Raw genomic sequence first — 19,897 nt, forward strand, 5'->3', positions numbered from 1 at the left:
CCAGAATTTTTTGTTTTTATATTGATGGTGCTGTATGACGGCTTGTCGTTTGTGTGTCGGGCTATAACTTTTATTCGCAGTGCTTTAGAGCATATACAGTACCTATGACATTTTGATCACTTAATGTATTTTTATAGGCGGTGGTGCTAATGAAAGAAAGGCTGTTTTGGGGTTTATACTTTTTTTTTTCTTTATTACTTACATAAATTTATATTTTGATACAGTAGAATATTATGCACATGGAGAAACCATATGTGTTTATTTTTTATCTCTATTTTTAAAGGGGGAATAGAGTGATGATTTAAATTTTTATATTTTTTTATTTTATTTTTTTTAATTTTTATATATTACATTATTGAACCTGGGGATTTGAACCACTGATCAGAAGCCCTAAGCTAAATTTCAGGTGCCAGCTGTAGAACGCAGCTGGCACCCATGCTATATGGAGTGAGCTCAACACCTGAGCACACTCCACAAGGATAGTAGAGGAGGACGATAGCACATTAAACGGGGGACGCTGCAGTAAATGAGAAATTTATTGTGTTTCAAAATGGTTCTTTATTAACTCAGCGCATTTTGGCACCAAAACGGCGCCTTCCTCAAAGGATTTGGTTATTGTTTTTTTTTTTATCTTGAGAAAGGTACTGTTTCAGCTCCAAAACGCGTTGGGGTTTATAAAGAACCATTGTGGAACACAAAAAGGCTTCTCATTTACAGCAGTGAGTCCCATTCAACATAATTTTGCCCTCCTCCACTATTATTCATCTGGAAGAAGTCTTTCCTTCTCCAGCAGTAGCAGTTACACATACCTACGAGAATTGTGCCTTAACGCAACAGCGCTGGGTGAGCACATACTCCCGCCTTACACCATATGTGCTAGGCAATACTACTCTATGTGTGCGCTTTTGTTGCCCAAATAGTTCTTCACTCCACAGTGATAGCCCGCTTCCAATATGTAGTTACGGCACATGTTGCCAAAGGGTCGATATATCAGCAATGCATCGCCTACAGTTTTCTGAACACAGCTCCTCCACAGAGTATTGTTGGTCATACACCTTTTGGTTAGAAGCTTATTTGGCCAATTATGTTTGCCAAACCACGACACACGAACCCAAGTCAGATACCTCGGGTGGTGGCTTCTCTGCCTTAGAAAGAAAAAGGATTGGACTTTTTGAAAACCAACATACTCGATCCTTATTTCATCACCAACATGTCATGGAGAGTAAAGTCAGAAAACCCAAATACACAGTAGTTGAGGATAAATATAGGAGAATGGATTCGCACGACTCGCTCCATCGGCCAGATCAATAGTCTGTGACCACTAGATGTGAGGCTTGTGAATCTCCTTATCTCCCGACGCTTCTTTTGACTAGCAAGGGTGGTACGATGTCGTGTGTGTCACACCGCAATGACGCTGTGCCGCGTTATCAAAAGAGGAGTCGGGAATGTCACAAGGTAGAGATACGCAGGCCTCCCATCTAGCGGACAAAGATTACTGAACTAGCTGATGGACCAGAGTCCCGCAAATCGATTTTCCCATCTTTAGTGATAAGTCCTCGCTCCTGAAATCGACAGGTCGAACGACATTCATCTAATATATAGATATATATATTTCCCCCATTTACTCCACTGACTACTTTTTGTGATATTGTTTGAAAGACCTTCATCCACAACATTTCAATATCCTCCTTTTTGAAACATTCGGGGACGATGATCATGGATCTAGTTTCAGAAACCCCATGATCAAGAGCTTTTATTGCCGGTGCAGTTTCTTCCCCAATGTCACCAATACGATACAATCACAGGACAGGTCCACCAAGGTAAGGGCTGCTCATTGTTGGTATCTCTACGCTCTGGGACATAGTGGAGGTTCTGAAGTGGCAGACTCTGCCTGCAATGTTCATTTACTAAGAAACCATTGCTTAAAGGGGTGGTCCACTACTCAACATTAGTGGCCACATCGATTTAGAGCTCATAGGGAACACCTTTCTCAAATACCTTGTGTAGTAAATTCTGACTCTAAGCGGCACTCAGTCCTCTGTCCCCCAGCACCACCCTCCTCTCTTCTGATGTCAGCTGAGGACTTTGCCTCTTTCTTCAAGCATAAGATTGACAACATCAGAGCAAGATTTGGCCCACAACCCCGACAGCCCATCCTCATAACTACTGAGCCCTCTTCCTTTAAATCCAACTTCTCCACCATGACAGAAGAACATCTTTCCACTCTACTCTCGAGATCACATCTCACCACCTGTCCACTTGACCCACTCCCATCCCACCTCATCCCCAATCTCACCATAGTTCTCATCCCAACCCTAACCCATCTCTTCAACCTAACAACAACTTCATGCTTTAAACAAGCCTCCATCACAGCAAATCCTCAAAAAGTCCTCCCTTGACCCTTCCTCTGTGTCAAACTATCGCCCCATATCACTTTTCCCTTATGCCTCAATTACTGGAACAGCATGTCCATCTTGAATTGTCCTCATACCTCTCCTCCTGCTCCCTCTTTGACCGGCTACAATCTGGCTTCCGACCGCATCATTCCACTGAAACTGCCCTAACTAAAGTCACCAATGACCTACTATCTGCCAAAGCCAACCGACACTACTCTATCCTCCTCCTCATGGACCTATCTTCTGCCTTCGACACAGTGGACCATTCCCTTCTACTACAAATTCTCTCATCCCTGGGTTTCACAGACTTGGCACTATCTTGGTTCTCCTCATACCTAACAGACTGGACTTTCAGAGTCTCCCACTCTTACACCACCTCCTCATCTCGCCCCTTATCTGTCGGTGTCCCCCAAGGTTCCGTTCTTGGACCACTGCTGTTCTCCATCTACACCTCAGAGTCCCACAGCTTTCAGTATCACGTCTATGCTTATGATACACAGATCTACCTCTCTGGACCTGACATCCCCTCCCTACTAACTAAAATCCCACAATCTCTGTCAGCTATTTCATCCTTTTGCTCTGCTCTATTTCTGAAACTGAACATGGACAAAACAGAAATCTCTCCTCCACCTCACTCTACCACCCCACCTAACATACCCATCAAAGTCAATGGCTGCTCACTCTCCCCAGTCCAATGAGCTCGCTGCCGGGGAGTGACTAGACAATGTTCTCTCTTTCAAGCCACACATCCAAGCCCTCTTCATCTCCTGCCACCTCAAACTCAAAAACATTTCCCATATTCATACATTAATTTCCCAAAAAGCTGCAAAAACCATAGTGCATGCCCTTGTTATCTTCCGCCTGGACTTTTGCATCCTACTGCTCTCTGGCCTCCCTTCTAACAGTCTCGCAACACTGCAATCTATTCTACACTATGCTGCCCAACTAATCCACCTGTCCCCTGCTACTTCCCGACCTCTCCTCTCTGCCAATCCCTTCACTGGCTTCCCATTGCCCAACGACTCCAGTTCAAAACCCTTACTATGACCTACAAAGCCATCCACAACTTGTCTCCTCCTTACATCTGTGCCCTAGTCTCCCGACTTACCGGCACGTAACCTTCGATCCTCACAAGATCTCCTTCTTTGCTCCCCTCTCATCTCCTCTTCCCACCACTGCATCCAAGACTTCTCCAGTGCCTCCCCCATACTCTGGAATGCTCTGCCGCAACATATCAGACTCTCGCCCACCTTAACAAGCTTCAAAAGGAACCTGAAGGCCCACCTCTTCCAACAAGTCTACAACCTGCCGTAACTCTCAGTCCGCTATGGCACTGCACAACCATCTCTATCCTCACCCATCCCTTGTAGACTGAGCCCTCACGGGCAGGGTCCTCTCTCCTCCTGTACCAGTCTAAGCCTTGTTTTGTTTATGATTATTGTACTTTTCACATGTAAAGCGCCATGGATTAAATGGCGCTATAGTAATAAATAATAATAATAATAATAATGTCGAGTAGTGGACCACCTCTTTAAAGAAGAACTCTTGTACGAGGTTGTACACAGATCTGCATCTCACAAGCTCAGCAGGAAGGAGGAGTTATGTAGAAAATTTACTTAAATACTTGGAATAGTGCACATGCGAGCACATTCCCACCCTTCCTGATGTTTACACGGCACAATTTTCCCTACAGATCTGTGTCTTGTGGAGAGGAAACCTTCCTTGGAAGTTCTAAGAATGTGGCTTCTGAACCCTTTTGTATGGAAATAAGGCGGATAAAGTTATGTGACTTCCCACGCAGCCAGAAATAAACGCCGGCTCGGGCTGCTGTCCTGAGCGACCTATGTGTTTGCCCCCACTGCGGTATGACGATAACACAAAAGAGGTCCCGCTTAGATGATCGCCCTGAAGAGGAAGCAAACGTTTCCTGTTTCCCTGCCAGTCAGGCGATGAGAACTTTTTTTTTATCGTGAATTTAAACAGATCGTTATGGACATTCAGAATTGATTGCAGATGATGGAGGGAAATGTGCAACCGAAAGCCCCGGGTTTCCTGACACAAACCCAGCACCGTAACTAATAATGTCCCAGCTCCACAGTCCACGCCGCACAGAAGCTCCGGGTCAATCACACCCAAGCGTCTGGCAAAAATTTGCATAAAATGACTTAGTTCACCCAGAGGGCAAGGTGGCCCAACGTCTTGTCTATCTTGGCAAATAACATTTTATCAGCCATGACATTAAAACGTCTAATGTGAAGTCGCCGCAAGTGTCTCGAGAACAGCACGGATCCATCAAAACCTGGACTCCACGAGAGGCACCAAAATGCTAAAAGCAGATCCTATAAGTCCTGCACCATGCTCGGTGTGGCCTCCATAGATCGGACTTGTTTTTCCAGCACATCCATCAATCGATAGGATTCAGTTTTAGCAAATTCGGAGGAAAGTCAACCGATTCTAGCAATGTCATGTTCTTCCATCATTTTTAATCTGGATAAAAAAGCTGTGGAGGAGTAGCGCAATAAAACCAAATAACCAGATAAAACGCCAAAGATTAATAATTAGGTAAAATCACCTATAGGGGTTGTGCTAGTCACAACTCCTATACTCGCGTGGCAACAAGGTGATGACAGCTTCAATCCCGAAGAATTCAGCGGGAGAACTTAGTATAAAAGAAACCGGGTGTCACACCGCTTATCCGGTCATTGCTCTATGTCCTGAGGAAGGGGGCTACAACCTTCGAAACTCGTTGACCTGTACTTTGCAACTTTAATAAAGACATGGAATAATTTATTCGATCATTTTTAGACCGTTTTTGCAGGGTGGCAAAAGCACTGCCACAAGGGAATTCTGTTACTTGATCTGTAAATTGTTCAGGTAGATGGTACGTCACATCCATATAGATGTCAGGACGAAAGGTTTCTTAACACAACAGTGTCCCATCACACACTGGCTTGTCTTCTTCCCATCAGCATCGTAGTGCCATTGCTTCTACCAGATAAGTGACACAAACCCAACCCAGCCATCCACATACAAGAAAGCGTGGTCCATCACACCAGCTCACCCTATTCAATACCTCATGGTCCAGTTCTGTTACTCACGTCCCCAATGTACACACAGTTGGCAGTGGTCAGGGGTTAGCATGGGCGCTCTGTCAGGCCTGCAGCATAGGCAGGAGGAAATTTTCAGGAAATTGTGCTACAGTAGCTCTTCTACATGAATGCACCTTATGGGCCAGACCTTGCTCCTGAGGTATAGTAATGACATTTGGGCACTCACGATATCTCTGGTTCAATAGTTGCCCTTTTAGTAGGTGATAACCATTGCATACTGGGAACACTTGCTGTATCCTGGGAACACCTCACAAGACCTGATGTATACCGGAAACACCTCACAAGACCTGACGTATACCGAGAACACCTCACAAGACCTGATGTATACCGGAAACACCTCACAAGACCTGATGTATACCGAGAACACCTGACATGCCCTGACGTATACCGGAACAACCTCACAAGACTTGAAGTTTATTGAGAACACTTCAAAAGACCAGATATATATAGGGATCATGACACAAGACCTGATGTCTACTGGGAACACCTCACAAAACCTGATGTATACTGGTAACACCTCACAAGACCTGAGGTGTACCGGGAACACTGCACAAGACCTACCGTATACCGTGAACACTTCACAAGACCTGTCGTATACCGGGAACACCTCCCAGGACCTGCCGCATACCAGGAACGCCTCAAAAGACCTGCTGTACTCTGGGAAAATTTCACAAGACCTAATGTATACCAGGAACACTTGCCAAGACCTGACATATACAGGGAACACCACACAAGACCTACCTTATACCGGAAACATTGTACAAGACCTGCTGTATACAGGGAACACCTCACAAGGCCTGACATATACCTGGAACACTGCACAAGATCTAACTTACACCGGGAACACCTCAAGATCTGCCACATACCTGGACCACCACACAAGACTTGACGTATACTGTGAAAACGTCACAAGACCAGATGTATACCGGAAAAACCTCACAAGACCTGCCACATATTTGGAACACCTCCCCCAAGACCTGCCGTATACTGTGAAAACCTCACAAGACCTGATGTATGCCAGAAACACCTCACAAGACCTTATGTATACAGGGAACACCTTACAAGATCTGCCATATACAAAGAACACCTCACAGGACCTAATATACCGGGAACACCGCACAAGACCTAACGTTTACTGGGAACACCTCAAAAAGCCTGATGTACACAGGGAACAACTCAAAAAGCCAGATGTACATAGGGAACATCTCACAAGACCTGATGTATATCGCGTACACCAATCAAAAGACACTGTGTATACTGGCGAGCCCAATATAAGGCCATCCGTGCACTACAGACACCCAACAACATCTGATGTATACAAAAAAACATGTGTGAAGTGTGAATGCGGCCAAAAATTATAACAACTGAAAGCCAGAAGAGTATATTGGCTGCCTAATTCCAAGACTCATTTTCCATACATCATCATGCGTACATGTGTAAATGATCAATTCCCAATGTACAGAATATTGATATCTTTGATTAATATTGGTTCCCTCCACGTTACGTAAAGTACAGACTCGGCTTAGTTTCACTATTAGAAGAGAAAGTGTAGACCGGGGGGTAAACGTCGGGGAATTTCTCTTATCAGCTCTGAAACAGATCAAGAAAACTATCAGGAAAGAGGAGGTTTTCAGAGCGTATCCCTAATACTTCCCCACAGTGAGATGAGAACGTCAGATTATTCATGTCTGTAGATTCACGCCTGTATCACACCACATCCTCACCAAGCGCCCGGGGCGAGATAACCCAACAGACAAACCGTCAAGTCTGGAGGGACGTCCCGGTCAGAATTGCTTATTTTACCTTTTCTCTATATGAAATATTGAGGAATAAAATATATATACCGAGTATATACATATATAAGTATATGAGTCCAACAATGTGGACCAGCTCACTCCTGTGAATCACCTGGATCCTCAGCTGACCTGGTTAACTCCGTTGTGCCCGGATCAGGATGTAGGAGTCCATCCATACAAATGTGAACAACAACAAGGCAGAGTCCAGCAATAACGTGAGCAATCCAGGATGCTGTTAAAAAATTTTTTTCCTTCTTTTTATTCATAAATTCATTAAAATATAATGGTCCAAGCAATTCAGAACAGCATTATCGCAGGAAAATAGCGCAGATAGGACTACGCGTTTCAGCGGTAAAATCCGCCTTCTTCACGGTCCAGAATCTGATCTGCTTTCCAAACATAGAACCTTATATACATCTCACTCCCATCAGGGTAATTACAAACATATGTGAGAGACTTAAAAACATAAGCTAGAAAAGCAGATCAAACATATAAACTATTCGCATATTAATCAATATACAGCATGCATAAGAGTTATAAGGAAAGGATTCAACATTTTGGAGAAAAATACAATCAGAAAATCCAATAACCTGACGATAAAACTATTTTTAAAGTGATACAAAAAGCCTAACACAGTAGTAATAGCCAGCAACATATAATGCAACAATGTATCAATAGTGCATAATGATATCTATACGATTGTTAAAGCCCTGTGGCATGCGGGTCCCCAGCTCAAATATCCACCTGCTCTCTCTTGCAAGCACTTTTTTATGAAAATCTCCCCCTCTCAATGGTTTTTTTACATGCTCTATGCCCATAAAAGAAAAACCACGTAGATCCCCATTGTGTTTTTTTTGAAAAATGTCGGGACACTACTGATGCACCAACCATTGGCAAATTGCTAGCATCTGAAAGATGTTTGCGGATTCTGGTTTTAAGGGGGTTCATCGTGCAACCTACATATTGCATGCGGCATATATTGCAATTAATTAAATAAACTACATTCTCCGTATTACAGTTTATAAAAGAACGAACATTAAACTGTTTTTCATTGGAAATAGATGTAAATATTTTAGACTTATTAGCAAAACCGCAGCACTTGCAAATATTAGCACCGCATTTAAAAAAGTCCTATTGTTTTTAACCAGTTGCTAGGGGAGATTTTGTCTGGATCTTTGAACATGCTAGGTGATAATAATGTAGCTAAAGTTGGGGCTCTTTTTGCCACAAAGGCAATATCATTATTTTCTGAAAATAATTGGTACTGGAGAGAGGAGTGAAAGGTCCCATTATGAAAAAAATAGGCACAGAAATGCAGCGCCTCTGAGAAACCCAACTATCCTAGATACGGTTATTCCACCCAGCTTTCCTGTGTGAGGTCCTCCTTAGGCTAAGTTCACACATCCTGTGTTTTGCATCAGTCACAATCCGTCGCCTTGGGGAATTACGGTAAGGCTAAGTTCACACATCCTGTGTTTTGCATCAGTCACAATCCGTAGCCTTGAGGAATTACGGAATCCTGCAAAATATTTTGCAGGAATCCTGTATTTCCCCATAGACTTCTATTAGTGACGGATTGCGACTGATGACCCTGCGTTGCATCCGCTGCGTCGCGGTCCGTCGTTATTGACTGACCGCCGAGCGGGGAGCAACGCAGAATGTAACGTTTTTCGGGCCGTCAAAATTAACGCGCCGCGCAGGAATCCGTCGCCATCCGTCAAGCTTGTAATGCATGTCTATGGTGCTGGATTCCGTCGTAATCCGTCTTACAACGGAATCCAGCGCAGGATTCCGTCATGCTCTACTGAGCATGCCCAGCATGCTTGGCACGCCCACTGGGCTGTCCCAAACACAGACGGATCATGACTGATCCGTCAAAAAACGGACGCACAGCGGATGTAACGGACGCAACTGATCCGTTTTTTCACAGGATTCCTGTGAAAGGAATCCTGTGAAAAACACATCAGTTGCATCAGTTGACATCTTGAAAATGACTGATCCGTTGCTGACGGACCTGACGGATTGAAAACACAGGATGTGTGAACTTAGCCTTATCTTTCCTCCTGCGACCACACACAGTATAGATTGGTGCGGGTGGTCACAAACAACAATACTTTCTTGTAACCAAACCTCCAGTTAGTAACTTCTGAGGAATGCACTGACCGGGCTGAGGGCCATTTCCAGAAAACCTGCCGAGCCCAAATATCTCAGTCCAATGACGAATCCCATTGAGGTATTTCTCCATATTCTGCCATAATGAGCGAAGTGTTGGATGAATTCGCTCAGACCTGATGAAGGTTTTCAGTGATTCAGCGAATGCGTTTTGTAGGTGAAATTCGTTGTGAAATAACCACAGTAACCCGGAAATAATAAGGCAGTCAGCGATAAAGCGAGCTACAGCGACCTCCGAAACAGAGAAAACGATTGTAACCCGCACAACATAACCATCCACGGCGATCCCTATAATAGAACCGGCCACGGCGATCCCTATAATAGAACCGGCCACGGCAATCCCTATAATAGAACCGGCCACGGCATTCCCTATAATAGAACCGGCCACGGCAATCCCTATAATAGAACAGGACATGGCGATCCCTATAATAGAACAGGCCATGGCAATCCCTATAATATAACCGGCCACGGCGATCCCTATAATAGAACCGGCCACGGCAATCCCTATAATAGAACCGGCAACGGACAATCCCTATAATAGAACCGGCAACGGACAATCCCTATAATAGAACCAGCAACGGACATTCCCTATAATAGAACAGGCCATGGCGATCCCTATCATAGAACCGGCAACGGACAATCCCTATAATAGAACCAGCAACGGACATTCCCTATAATAGAACAGGCCATGGCGATCCCTATCATAGAACCGGCAACGGACAATCCCTATAATAGAACCAGCAACGGACAATCCCTATAATAGAACCGGCAACGGACAATCCCTATAATAGAACCGGCAACGGACATTCCCTATAATAGAACCGGCAACGGACAATCCCTATAATAGAACCGGCCACGGCAATCTCTATAATTGAACCGGCCATGGCAATCCCTATAATACAGCCGGCCATGGCAATCCTTGTAATAGAGCCGGACACGACGATCTCTATAATAGAGCCAGACACTGCAATTCCTATAATAGAACTGGCCACGGCAATCCTTGTAATAAAGCCGGACACGGCGATCTCTAGAATAGAGCCAGACACGACGATCCCTATAATAGAGCCAACCATGGTGATCCCTGTAATAGAGCCAACCATGGTGATCCCTGTAATAGAGCCGGCCACAGTGATCCCTACAATACAGCCGACCACGGTGATCCCTATAATACAGCCGACCACGGCAATCCCTGTAACAGAGCTGGCCATGGCTATCCATCTAATAGAACCGGCCACGGCTATCCCTCTAATAGAGCCGGCCAAAGCGATCCCTGTAATAGAGCCGGCCACGGCTATCCCTGTAATAAAGCCGATCACGGCTATCCCTGTATTAGAGCCGGCCACGGCTATCCCTGTAAGAGAGCCGGCCACGGCTATCCCTGTAAGAGAGCCGGCCACGGCTATCCCTGTAAGAGAGCCGGCCACGGCTATCCCTGTAAGAGAGCCGGCCACGGCTATCCCTGTAAGAGAGCTGGCCACGGCTATCCCTGCAATAGAGCCTGCCACGGCTATCCCTGCAATAGAGCCGGCCACGGCTATCCCTGTAATAGAGCCGGCCACGGCTATCCCTGTAATAGAGCCGGCCACGGCTATCCCTGTATTAGAGCCGGCCACGGCTATCCCTGTAAGAGAGCCGGCCACGGCTATCCCTGTAAGAGAGCTGGCCACGGCTATCCCTGCAATAGAGCCTGCCACGGCTATCCCTGCAATAGAGCCGGCCACGGCTATCCCTGTAATAAAGCCGGCCAAAGCTATCCGTGCAATAAAGCCGGCCACAGCTATCCCTGTAATAGAGCCGGCCACGGCTATCCCTGTATTAGAGCCGGCCACGGCTATCCCTGTAAGAGAGCCGGCCACGGCTATCCCTGTAAGAGAGCTGGCCACGGCTATCCCTGTAAGAGAGCTGGCCACGGCTATCCCTGCAATAGAGCCTGCCACGGCTATCCCTGCAATAGAGCCGGCCACGGCTATCCCTGTAATAAAGCCGGCCAAAGCTATCCATGCAATAAAGCCGGCCACAGCTATCCCTGTAATAGAGCCGGCCACAGCTATCCCTGCAATAGAGCCGGCCACGGCTATCCCTGTAATAGAGCCGGCCACGGCTATCCCTGTAATAGAGCAGGCCACAGCTATCCCTGTAATAGAGCCGGCCACAGCTATCCCTGTGATAGAGCCGGCCACAGCTATCCCTGTAATAGAGCCGGCCACAGCTATCCCTGTAATAGAGCCGGCCACAGCTGTCCATGCAATAGAGCCTGCCACGGCTATCCCTGCAATAAAGCCTGCCACGGCGATCCCCTTCTTTCCTTCTTGCTTGTATTTCATTTCAACTTTGCATTTTCTGCGCATAAATCATCATGAATTGAAGGAGCATAAGTCCGAACTGTGCGCTCTTTGATGACAACCGCATTGTAGGATGAGAGGGGCAATGAAGCGGGCCGGGTCTAGAGATCTGTCTTGTTCAGAGCAGTGCTTACGGGCTCAATACCAAAGAGTTTGTAAATGAGTGCTCCTTGCCTAGGAAACTGGCAACCACTGACAGACTGCAGCGGTGACCGGTAACCTAGGTAACAAGCAGGGAGTTTTGAGTTCACACATAGGGGAATTATTTCACCCTTTTTTTGTTGTAGCTGCTCCCTGTAACGCCATTGTGACCCGACAGTAACCACGAAAGGCATCAGGCCGGACCGCATTCCTCCCGCCGTGGCGGAGACCTGCAGCTCACATCTGCGTGTTATCTGACATCGCTGGTTCTCATCACTGCCCGCGCACACACTGGACATTTCCTAGAAAATCACAGGTGGAGCGAGTTATTATCCAGCGTGTGTTTTACATAACACGGCACAATGACGGGGATCGGATAACATATGAGACACAGATGTAACAGAACCCGGTGCACAAGAGCTGACGATCTACAGGGAAATAGTAGATGTTAGCAAGTCTGCACAGATGGAAGAGCGCTGCTCCTGCAGTCTGGGGCAGTCCTCCTTTTTTCTGTGGATGAATAAAATAAGTTTTATTGGGCTTATACATTGGAAATCCTTAGGAGAGAAAGCTAATGTTTGACCGATAGGGATCAACCTATGCCCCCCATTATTACCTTCCGCAGGGTCTCCTCCACCGCACTGATATACTGGTTCAGATCCCTGTTCAGCGTGGCGTATTCCAGCATGACGGACTCCATGCCGTCCACCTCTGCGGCCTCACCTGAGAAGACACACAAGGGTTGTCAGGTTTATTCGTACATTGGTTTCTCACCTTGGCCCACATTTTATAAGAGGGGAGATGCATCGGTGCAAACTAGATGAAATGGTACAAGTCCTCCTCACGCTCCCTCTCTGCATTTACAGTTTATTTTTTGCTCACTTCACACAAAACCCAGCAGATCAGCATGGCCTAGCTCTCCTCTCCAAACTGCTTTTGGTGTTCCTAGTACTCAAATACACCCAAGGTCTGTCCCAATTATCATGATTTGTATTTTGCCATCCAATTTCTGTGTGTAAAATCCTCTTTATCAGCATTCTGACAGCACTATAGGTGCTAGAGCTTGTTTTCGCTTACTTTTCAGGATATAGTGCACCTGCCATTATCCTGTGGTTTCTCTGCCCTGAACTGAAAACAAAGCCTTGGTTACACTTTTATGCATTGTTACAGACAAGGGAGTCAGCAAAGACAATGACACATCCCTCCCTTCTTGTAGATGAGGAAAAAAAACCCAAACACATTTCATGCAGCGAGACAAAGTACCACCGCCACCTCCAGTAGACACGAAACTCCCTCTGCACTTCCTATGAAGACAAAGCGCCTCCCACATAGAGACTAAACCCTACCCCCACTTCCTGTAAAGAGACAAAGCCCTGCGCCACTTCCTTTAAAGAGACAAAGCCCTGCGCCGCTTCCTGTAAAGAGACAAAGCCCTGCGCCACTTCCTGTAAAGAGACAAAGCCCTGCGCCACTTCCTGTAAAGAGACAAAGCCCTGCGCCACTTCCTGTAAAGAGACAAAGCCCTGCGCCACTTCCTGTAAAGAGACAAAGCCCTGCGCCACTTCCTGTAAAGAGACAAAGCCCTGCGCCACTTCCTGTAAAGAGACAAAGCCCTGCGCCACTTCCTGTAAAGAGACAAAGCCCTGCGCCACTTCCTGTAAAGAGACAAAGCCCTGCGCCACTTCCTGTAAAGAGACAAAGCCCTGCGCCACTTCCTGTAAAGAGACAAAGCCCTGCGCCACTTCCTGTAAAGAGACAAAGCCCTGCCCCACTTCCTGTACACAAAGCCCTGCCCCACTTCCTGTACACAAAGCCCTGCCCCACTTCCTGTACACAAAGCCCTGGCCTACTTCCTGTAAAGAGACAGACAGCGTTCCATCCCCTGTAGAGACTAAACCACACCCTCATTTCCTGTACAGTAACAAAGGCTCACCTCCACTTCAAGAAGACTAAACCCACCCCCACTTCCTGTAGAGGACAAAGTCCCACCCCCCCCGTGGAGACTAAACCTCACCTTCACTTCCAGTACAAAACACAAAGCCCCACCTCCACTACCCATTACCAAGAGACTAAACCCCACCTACTCTTCCTGTAGAGAGACAAAGCCCCACCCCCACTTCCTGTTAAAACTAAACTCCACTTTTTGTAGAGGCAAAGGCCTTCCACACTTTCCTGTACAGATACAAAGACCTACCAACCCTTCCTGTAAAAAGAGATATAAAGAACTACCCACACTTCTTGTAGAAAAATATAGAGATCCACCCGCAATTCCTGTTAAAACTAACCTAACTTCATGAACAAATCCCTCCCCCCACTTCCTCTACAGCAATAAAGACCCATCCTCACTTCCTCTACAGCAATAAAGACCCATCCCCACTTCCTCTACAGCAATAAAGACCCATCCCCACTTCCTCTACAGCAATAAAGACCCATCCCCACTTTCTGTACAGTGATAAAGACCCACCCCCACTTCCTGTACAATGATAAAGACTCATCCCCACTTTCTGTACAGTGATACTCACCCCGACTTCCTGTACAGCGATAAAGACCCACCCCCACTTCCTGTACAGCGATAAAGACCCACCCCCACTTCCTGTACAACAATACCCACCCCCACTTCATGTACAGCAATAAAGACCCATCCCCACTTCCTGTACAGACCCATCCCCACTTCATGTACAGCGATAAAGACCCACCCCCACTTACTGTACAGTAATAAAGACCCACCCCAACTTCCTGTACAGTGATAAAGACTCACCCCCACTTCCTGTACAATGATAAAGACCCACCCCTACTTCATGTACAGTGATAAAGACTCACCCCCACTTCCTGTACAGTGATAAAGACCCAACCCCACTTCCTGTACAGCGATAAAAACCCACCCCCACTTCATGTACAGCGATAAAGACCCACCCCCACTTCCTGTACAGCGATAAAGACCCACCCCCACTTCCTGTACAGTGATAAAGACCCACCCTCACTTCCTGTACAGCGATAAAGACCCACCACTTCCTGTACAACGATAAAGACCCACCCCCACTTCCTGTACAGTGATAAAGACCCACCCTCACTTCCTGTAAAGAGAGAAAAAGACCAGTCTTCACTTCATGTAGAGAGAAACAAAGCGTTGTCCTCACTTCCTGCTAAACCCCTTCCACACCACCTGTAGAGACAAAGACCCACTTCCTGTAGATAGAAAAAGACACCCCCGCTTCCTGTATAAAGTAAACCCCCCTTCCTGTAGAGACTAAACCCAACACCCACAGAAAGACAAAGCCCCCCCATTTCAATTAGAGAAAATGTCATGCCCCCACTTCCTGTAAAATCAAATATCTGCCTTATTTCCTATAGGGACGAATCCTCACATATATTTGCAACAAAAAGGAAAAGCCCGGCCCTATTCCTTGTAGAGAGACAATTCCATTCTGGCATCTTTGCGGTTTGCGGCACATTACATTTGACAACAGGCAGTAAGTTATACAGAAGGCTGGCGATTTGGAGGGATTTTTGTTCTAAAAACGTCATTTGGGAAACAAATACTTTGCAATTTTGCGTGGGTTTCCTCAGGGTTCTCCAATTTCCTTCCACACTCCAAAGACCTATTGCTAGGCACTATAGATGGTGAGCCCCAACGGGGACATTGATGATGTCTGTACAGAGTTGCAGAATAGGATAGCGCTATATGAGTGAGTCAAATAAATAACGACCATCAATTTAGTAACATTTTAGTAACCATTCCCATGACCATGTGTGGGCTGTAGGACTGTCCAGTCTGAGCTTACAATGGCTAATATGACAGCACAACCCGTTTTAGCTAAGCCACATCCCTCCTAAAGCCACACCCCATATCCAAACCACGCCCCTTACTCTAAGCCACACCCCTTAGTATGCAAACTAATTAAAAGAATTGGTGGAACACTATGAGAAAAAATTTGATGAATTGACCGCCATAGTCAAAGTGTGGGCACATCACTACGTCTGCCCCATTGTTTATTTTTTCTACTTCGATTTTTTTGTAAAAATCAGTTTTGGAAATGAATGTGAGTAGTAAGCAATTCCATTACCAGCTGGGAAGTGTGCGGGCCGTCACGTGACTTTATATACGTTGTATTGTTAGAGCACCTCAATGTCTTCTATGCCATAAAATGAATTGCCATGCAGTGACTACCGGGGTTTCGCCAAGTACACGAGAACTCCCAGCCAGTGCTACAACACACAGGGTACACGATACAACGGGAAAGGCGAGCAGAGTACCCTCCTAAACTCACCCGAGACTGATCCCTGCACTCCCCAACATCCCTATAAGGGTTCTTTCCCCCTGTCACCGATCACGTGCCTATCCCTGTCTTTCCCTGGACTCAGCCTCGTATAGTAGGCAGGGCAGCGGGAACGCTAGTCCTGCTCTAGATTAAAGACACAGAGAGGAGTAGACAGACAGGGGTAAAATAAACAGCAATCATACAAAGCACTCCAAACAAGAGGTAATAATGAGGAACGGACCAGAGGGGCAAAACCAAAAAACGACTAAGGAAAGGAAAACAACACAACTGTCACACAGCAAATGTTCTCAGAATGGCTTCCTGGTCCACAGCTCAGAGGTTCTCTCTAGAGGCAAGCTAAGCAGAAACTATCACCAGTAGTTTACCTGGGCTAGGAGAGAAGCCTTTATAGCAGAGATAATTAACAATAGAGAACAGCTGGCCATAGATTTCATTCAGAGGTCAGGAGACCAGCGGATCTACTTAACCCTAGCAGAGCTGGATAAAGGAGAATCTGCACAGCCAGCAGTATTAACCTGAGCAAGTGTGTATGAAGTCCAGCGCTGTGATCTTATGACACCACAAATAGAAGGGACCACTCTCCACAGTGGTATCCTCGGGACACGAATTTTGTACAAATGCATAGCGAAACTGACTGTACGGAGGATTTACTGGGAGTCTGTTAATACTCATGTAGGGGACTTAGCCCCATCACAAATAACACTGTACCTGGATTATATAAATCTATCCCTCATTTGAGCAAAAAACAATTTTTATCTTATCATGCTAATTAGGTGTGCGATGCACCCTTGGTGTAGCCAAGTGCTTTAGTACACCATTCTGCCTCCTGAATTTGGATGCTTCCGCCTCCCTCTCTGGTGTTGAGCAGTCCTTGGTTACATAGAGTTAGCGCTGTCTTGGGAAAAAGCTGGTGCCTGCGCTCAGTGTCAGCTTACCTAAATCAGAGTGCACACGTACCTTTTTCTCCACTCTGCTGCAGCCGCAGCAGAGAAGGCTGTGTGCACATGCATCAATCTAGGAACATAACTATTACGGGTGTGTCACAGGTGATAGACAGTCCTGTGGTGTCTGGCTATAGAAGATCACAGCGTTTAGCTGCACAGAATTTTCCCTGACCTTCTATTATTCCTTCTTAGTGTATTTGGTATCCTATGTATCTCCCCTCTGCTTGGTTTTCATCCCCTTCTCTTTAGAACCCTGCAGAGTTCCTCACCTTTTCAGCTGCTTTTCATCAGCACGTTCTTGGTGTCTATATATACCCTCATTTTTCCATACACCATGCTGCTGATAGGTCTAAGGCTATGTGCACACTTTGCTTTTTTACCTGCTTTTCCACTGCTTTTTCAACTGCAGCGTTTTCATGCCAAAATGCTTGCGTTATGCTTTTCAAGCAAAGTCAATGGGACATTGAGCTTTCTTGTGCACACTATGCTGTTCAAAACGCTGCGTTTAATTTGCATATATTTGGGCACAAACTCAGCGTTTAAAGAAGCAACATGTCAATTGTTTTTGCCATTTTGGCTGTGTTTCCCATCCATTCAATTTAATACAAAACTGCAGCGTTTTTAAAAGCACCGGAAAAGCACTAAAAACTCTGAAAACCGCAAGGTGCGCATAGGCTACTTTCTTTGCTTTGTACGTGCATTTCTAAAGCCAAAAGCATTGTCCTTTCTGCCAGAGGATGCTTTTTGAACTGCAACTACCTCGACGCAAAGTGCGCACATAGCCTAATACCCTTTACAAGTCTCCAGTGCAAGCAGTCAACTCGCATTTTTCTGGTGTAACCTGGTTGTTTGCAGTTTCTCGTCCTGAGACATCTGGAGATAAGTTGTTGTTTCCTTCCCTTTTGGGTTATCCCTGAGTGTCCTTTAGTGCTCAGTGGGGATGACAAAGAACTTATCCCGTCCGCTCCCTACTTAGGGCCCAGATCAGGGTCAGCCTAGGGTCAGGTATCCTGCTCGGCGCATAGGTGCAGAACCTATCTAGGGCGGCGCAGGGAACTCCGGGCCCAGCCGTAGGCTTAGTCAGGGGTCACCATCTCTCCCTTGCCTAGACACAGCCGTATGCTGGATACTTCCTTGTGCATAGCGTGACAGTAACAGCGTGTGAGCGCTTGCACCCGCTTCCTCCCCAAGTGAAAGGAAATAGGCAAAAGTATCCAAATTCAGGGGGGCGGACGGTGCGCTGAAACTGCTCAGCCAACGCTAAGGGCGCTCCCTAATTAGCATAATGGAATAAAAAGCCTCATTTGCTTGACGGAGGTACTGATTTATACAGAAATGTGTATAATAATGTTAAATGGGCTCACTTATGGGAGTGACCGATTTCCTTTAATTTTATATTGGATGTAATAAGAGTCCACAAGACAACAATTGTGCCAAGCGCCACGTGAAGGAGGCATTTCTTCTAGAAAGAATACAAAGGCCGTATGATTCTCAAAATCAGGACATAAGCCTTTGCCATGTGCCCCTCTGTACATACATCATGCACAGGACTGTCCGATATGGAACAAAACTCATACTGTCAGAATCCGTGGCAAAGAACGAAGTGTGCGCACAGGGCCTTACTTGCTTTTTTTTTTCCTGACTGAAATGGTAAAAAGCATGTTAGTTTTTTTTCAATGTTTTTGCAGCTTTTAGTCATAACTGAAAGCAATGAGTAAAAGTGCAGCTGTGTTTTTTTTTGCAATGAAAATAACTTTATTTAAACATGTACTGTTTACAAATGACACAACAAAAACGCCAAGAAAAATGCTGCAAAAATGCAGCTTCTTTACTGCCAAGAGATCAGGTTTTGTTGCAAAAAAAAAAAAAGCAAGAAAAACATCCTGTGTGAACATAGCCTTAGTACAGAGTCAGCTGGCGAGCAGAGCACCATAACCTTGGCTGACTGCTCCGGATACATGGTTGGAGAGCTGCACGTCGCCTGCATTACACAGTGGGATTAGGGCTTCTAGTGCCGCTCACCTGTACAGCCCGATGTATTAGTTATAGCACCCTCTACCTGTAAGAAATGGAACTACAGCAGCAGGAAATGCGTGCAAAACTAAAAAGCCTCCTCCGGACCCCACTCCTTGTATTCTCCGTAACTCATCTTCACATTCAGAGTCTTCTTACGCCTCAGATTTCCTGTAAACGGATTTCAGCTTTTGTGAATGAAATCAGATCCCAGCGTCTGAATTGTAGGTGTTTTCCAAGTTCCTTAAAAAACGGCGAGTTTTGCAATGCAAGCTTTTTTTTCTTTCATTTATTCATTGGGCAATGTCATGGGCTCGCTCGCGCTCCGACACTTCCTCCAGTTATTTTTATTTGCTTTTTTTTGGGGGACGACAATGAGGCAATCGTGTATCTGATGTGACTCACCGGCCACAATCAGCAAAATAAAAGCGAACGGATGGTAATCGCCTATAAAAGATGGTGAATTGTGAAACATGGTTTTATTTGCCTGGCAGTGAATAAACAATGGAGTGACTCATCCGGTCGTTCACTGGGGTGGACTGAGGACATAAGAGAAGCAAGAGGTCACAGGAGAAGCAAGAGGTCACGCTAAACTGTAGGTAGAGCGGAGGATCCTAGTATAGTGACCACAAAGGTAGTCTATGGGAGCCGTGAAAACGTACTCCTTCCTGCCACCATCAGTGGCGCCTCTGCTGACCAATGG

The 19,897-nt window shown here is 46.0% G+C and overlaps 1 protein-coding gene across 2 annotated transcripts in view; it reads right to left on the reverse strand.

Annotated features, from left to right (window-relative positions):
- Positions 1-19,897, reverse strand: part of NSMCE2 (NSE2 SUMO ligase component of SMC5/6 complex) — a 287,424-nt gene that overhangs the window by 158,288 nt on the left and 109,239 nt on the right. For both annotated transcript variants that reach the window (XM_075352874.1, XM_075352875.1), the window contains exon 3: positions 12,574-12,680. In XM_075352874.1, coding sequence (XP_075208989.1) covers positions 12,574-12,680 — 107 coding nt within the window. The remainder of the gene's footprint in view (positions 1-12,573; positions 12,681-19,897) is intronic.

The sequence above is a fragment of the Anomaloglossus baeobatrachus genome, chromosome 6 (genome assembly GCF_048569485.1).
Source record: "Anomaloglossus baeobatrachus isolate aAnoBae1 chromosome 6, aAnoBae1.hap1, whole genome shotgun sequence".
Lineage (NCBI taxonomy): Eukaryota > Metazoa > Chordata > Amphibia > Anura > Aromobatidae > Anomaloglossus > Anomaloglossus baeobatrachus.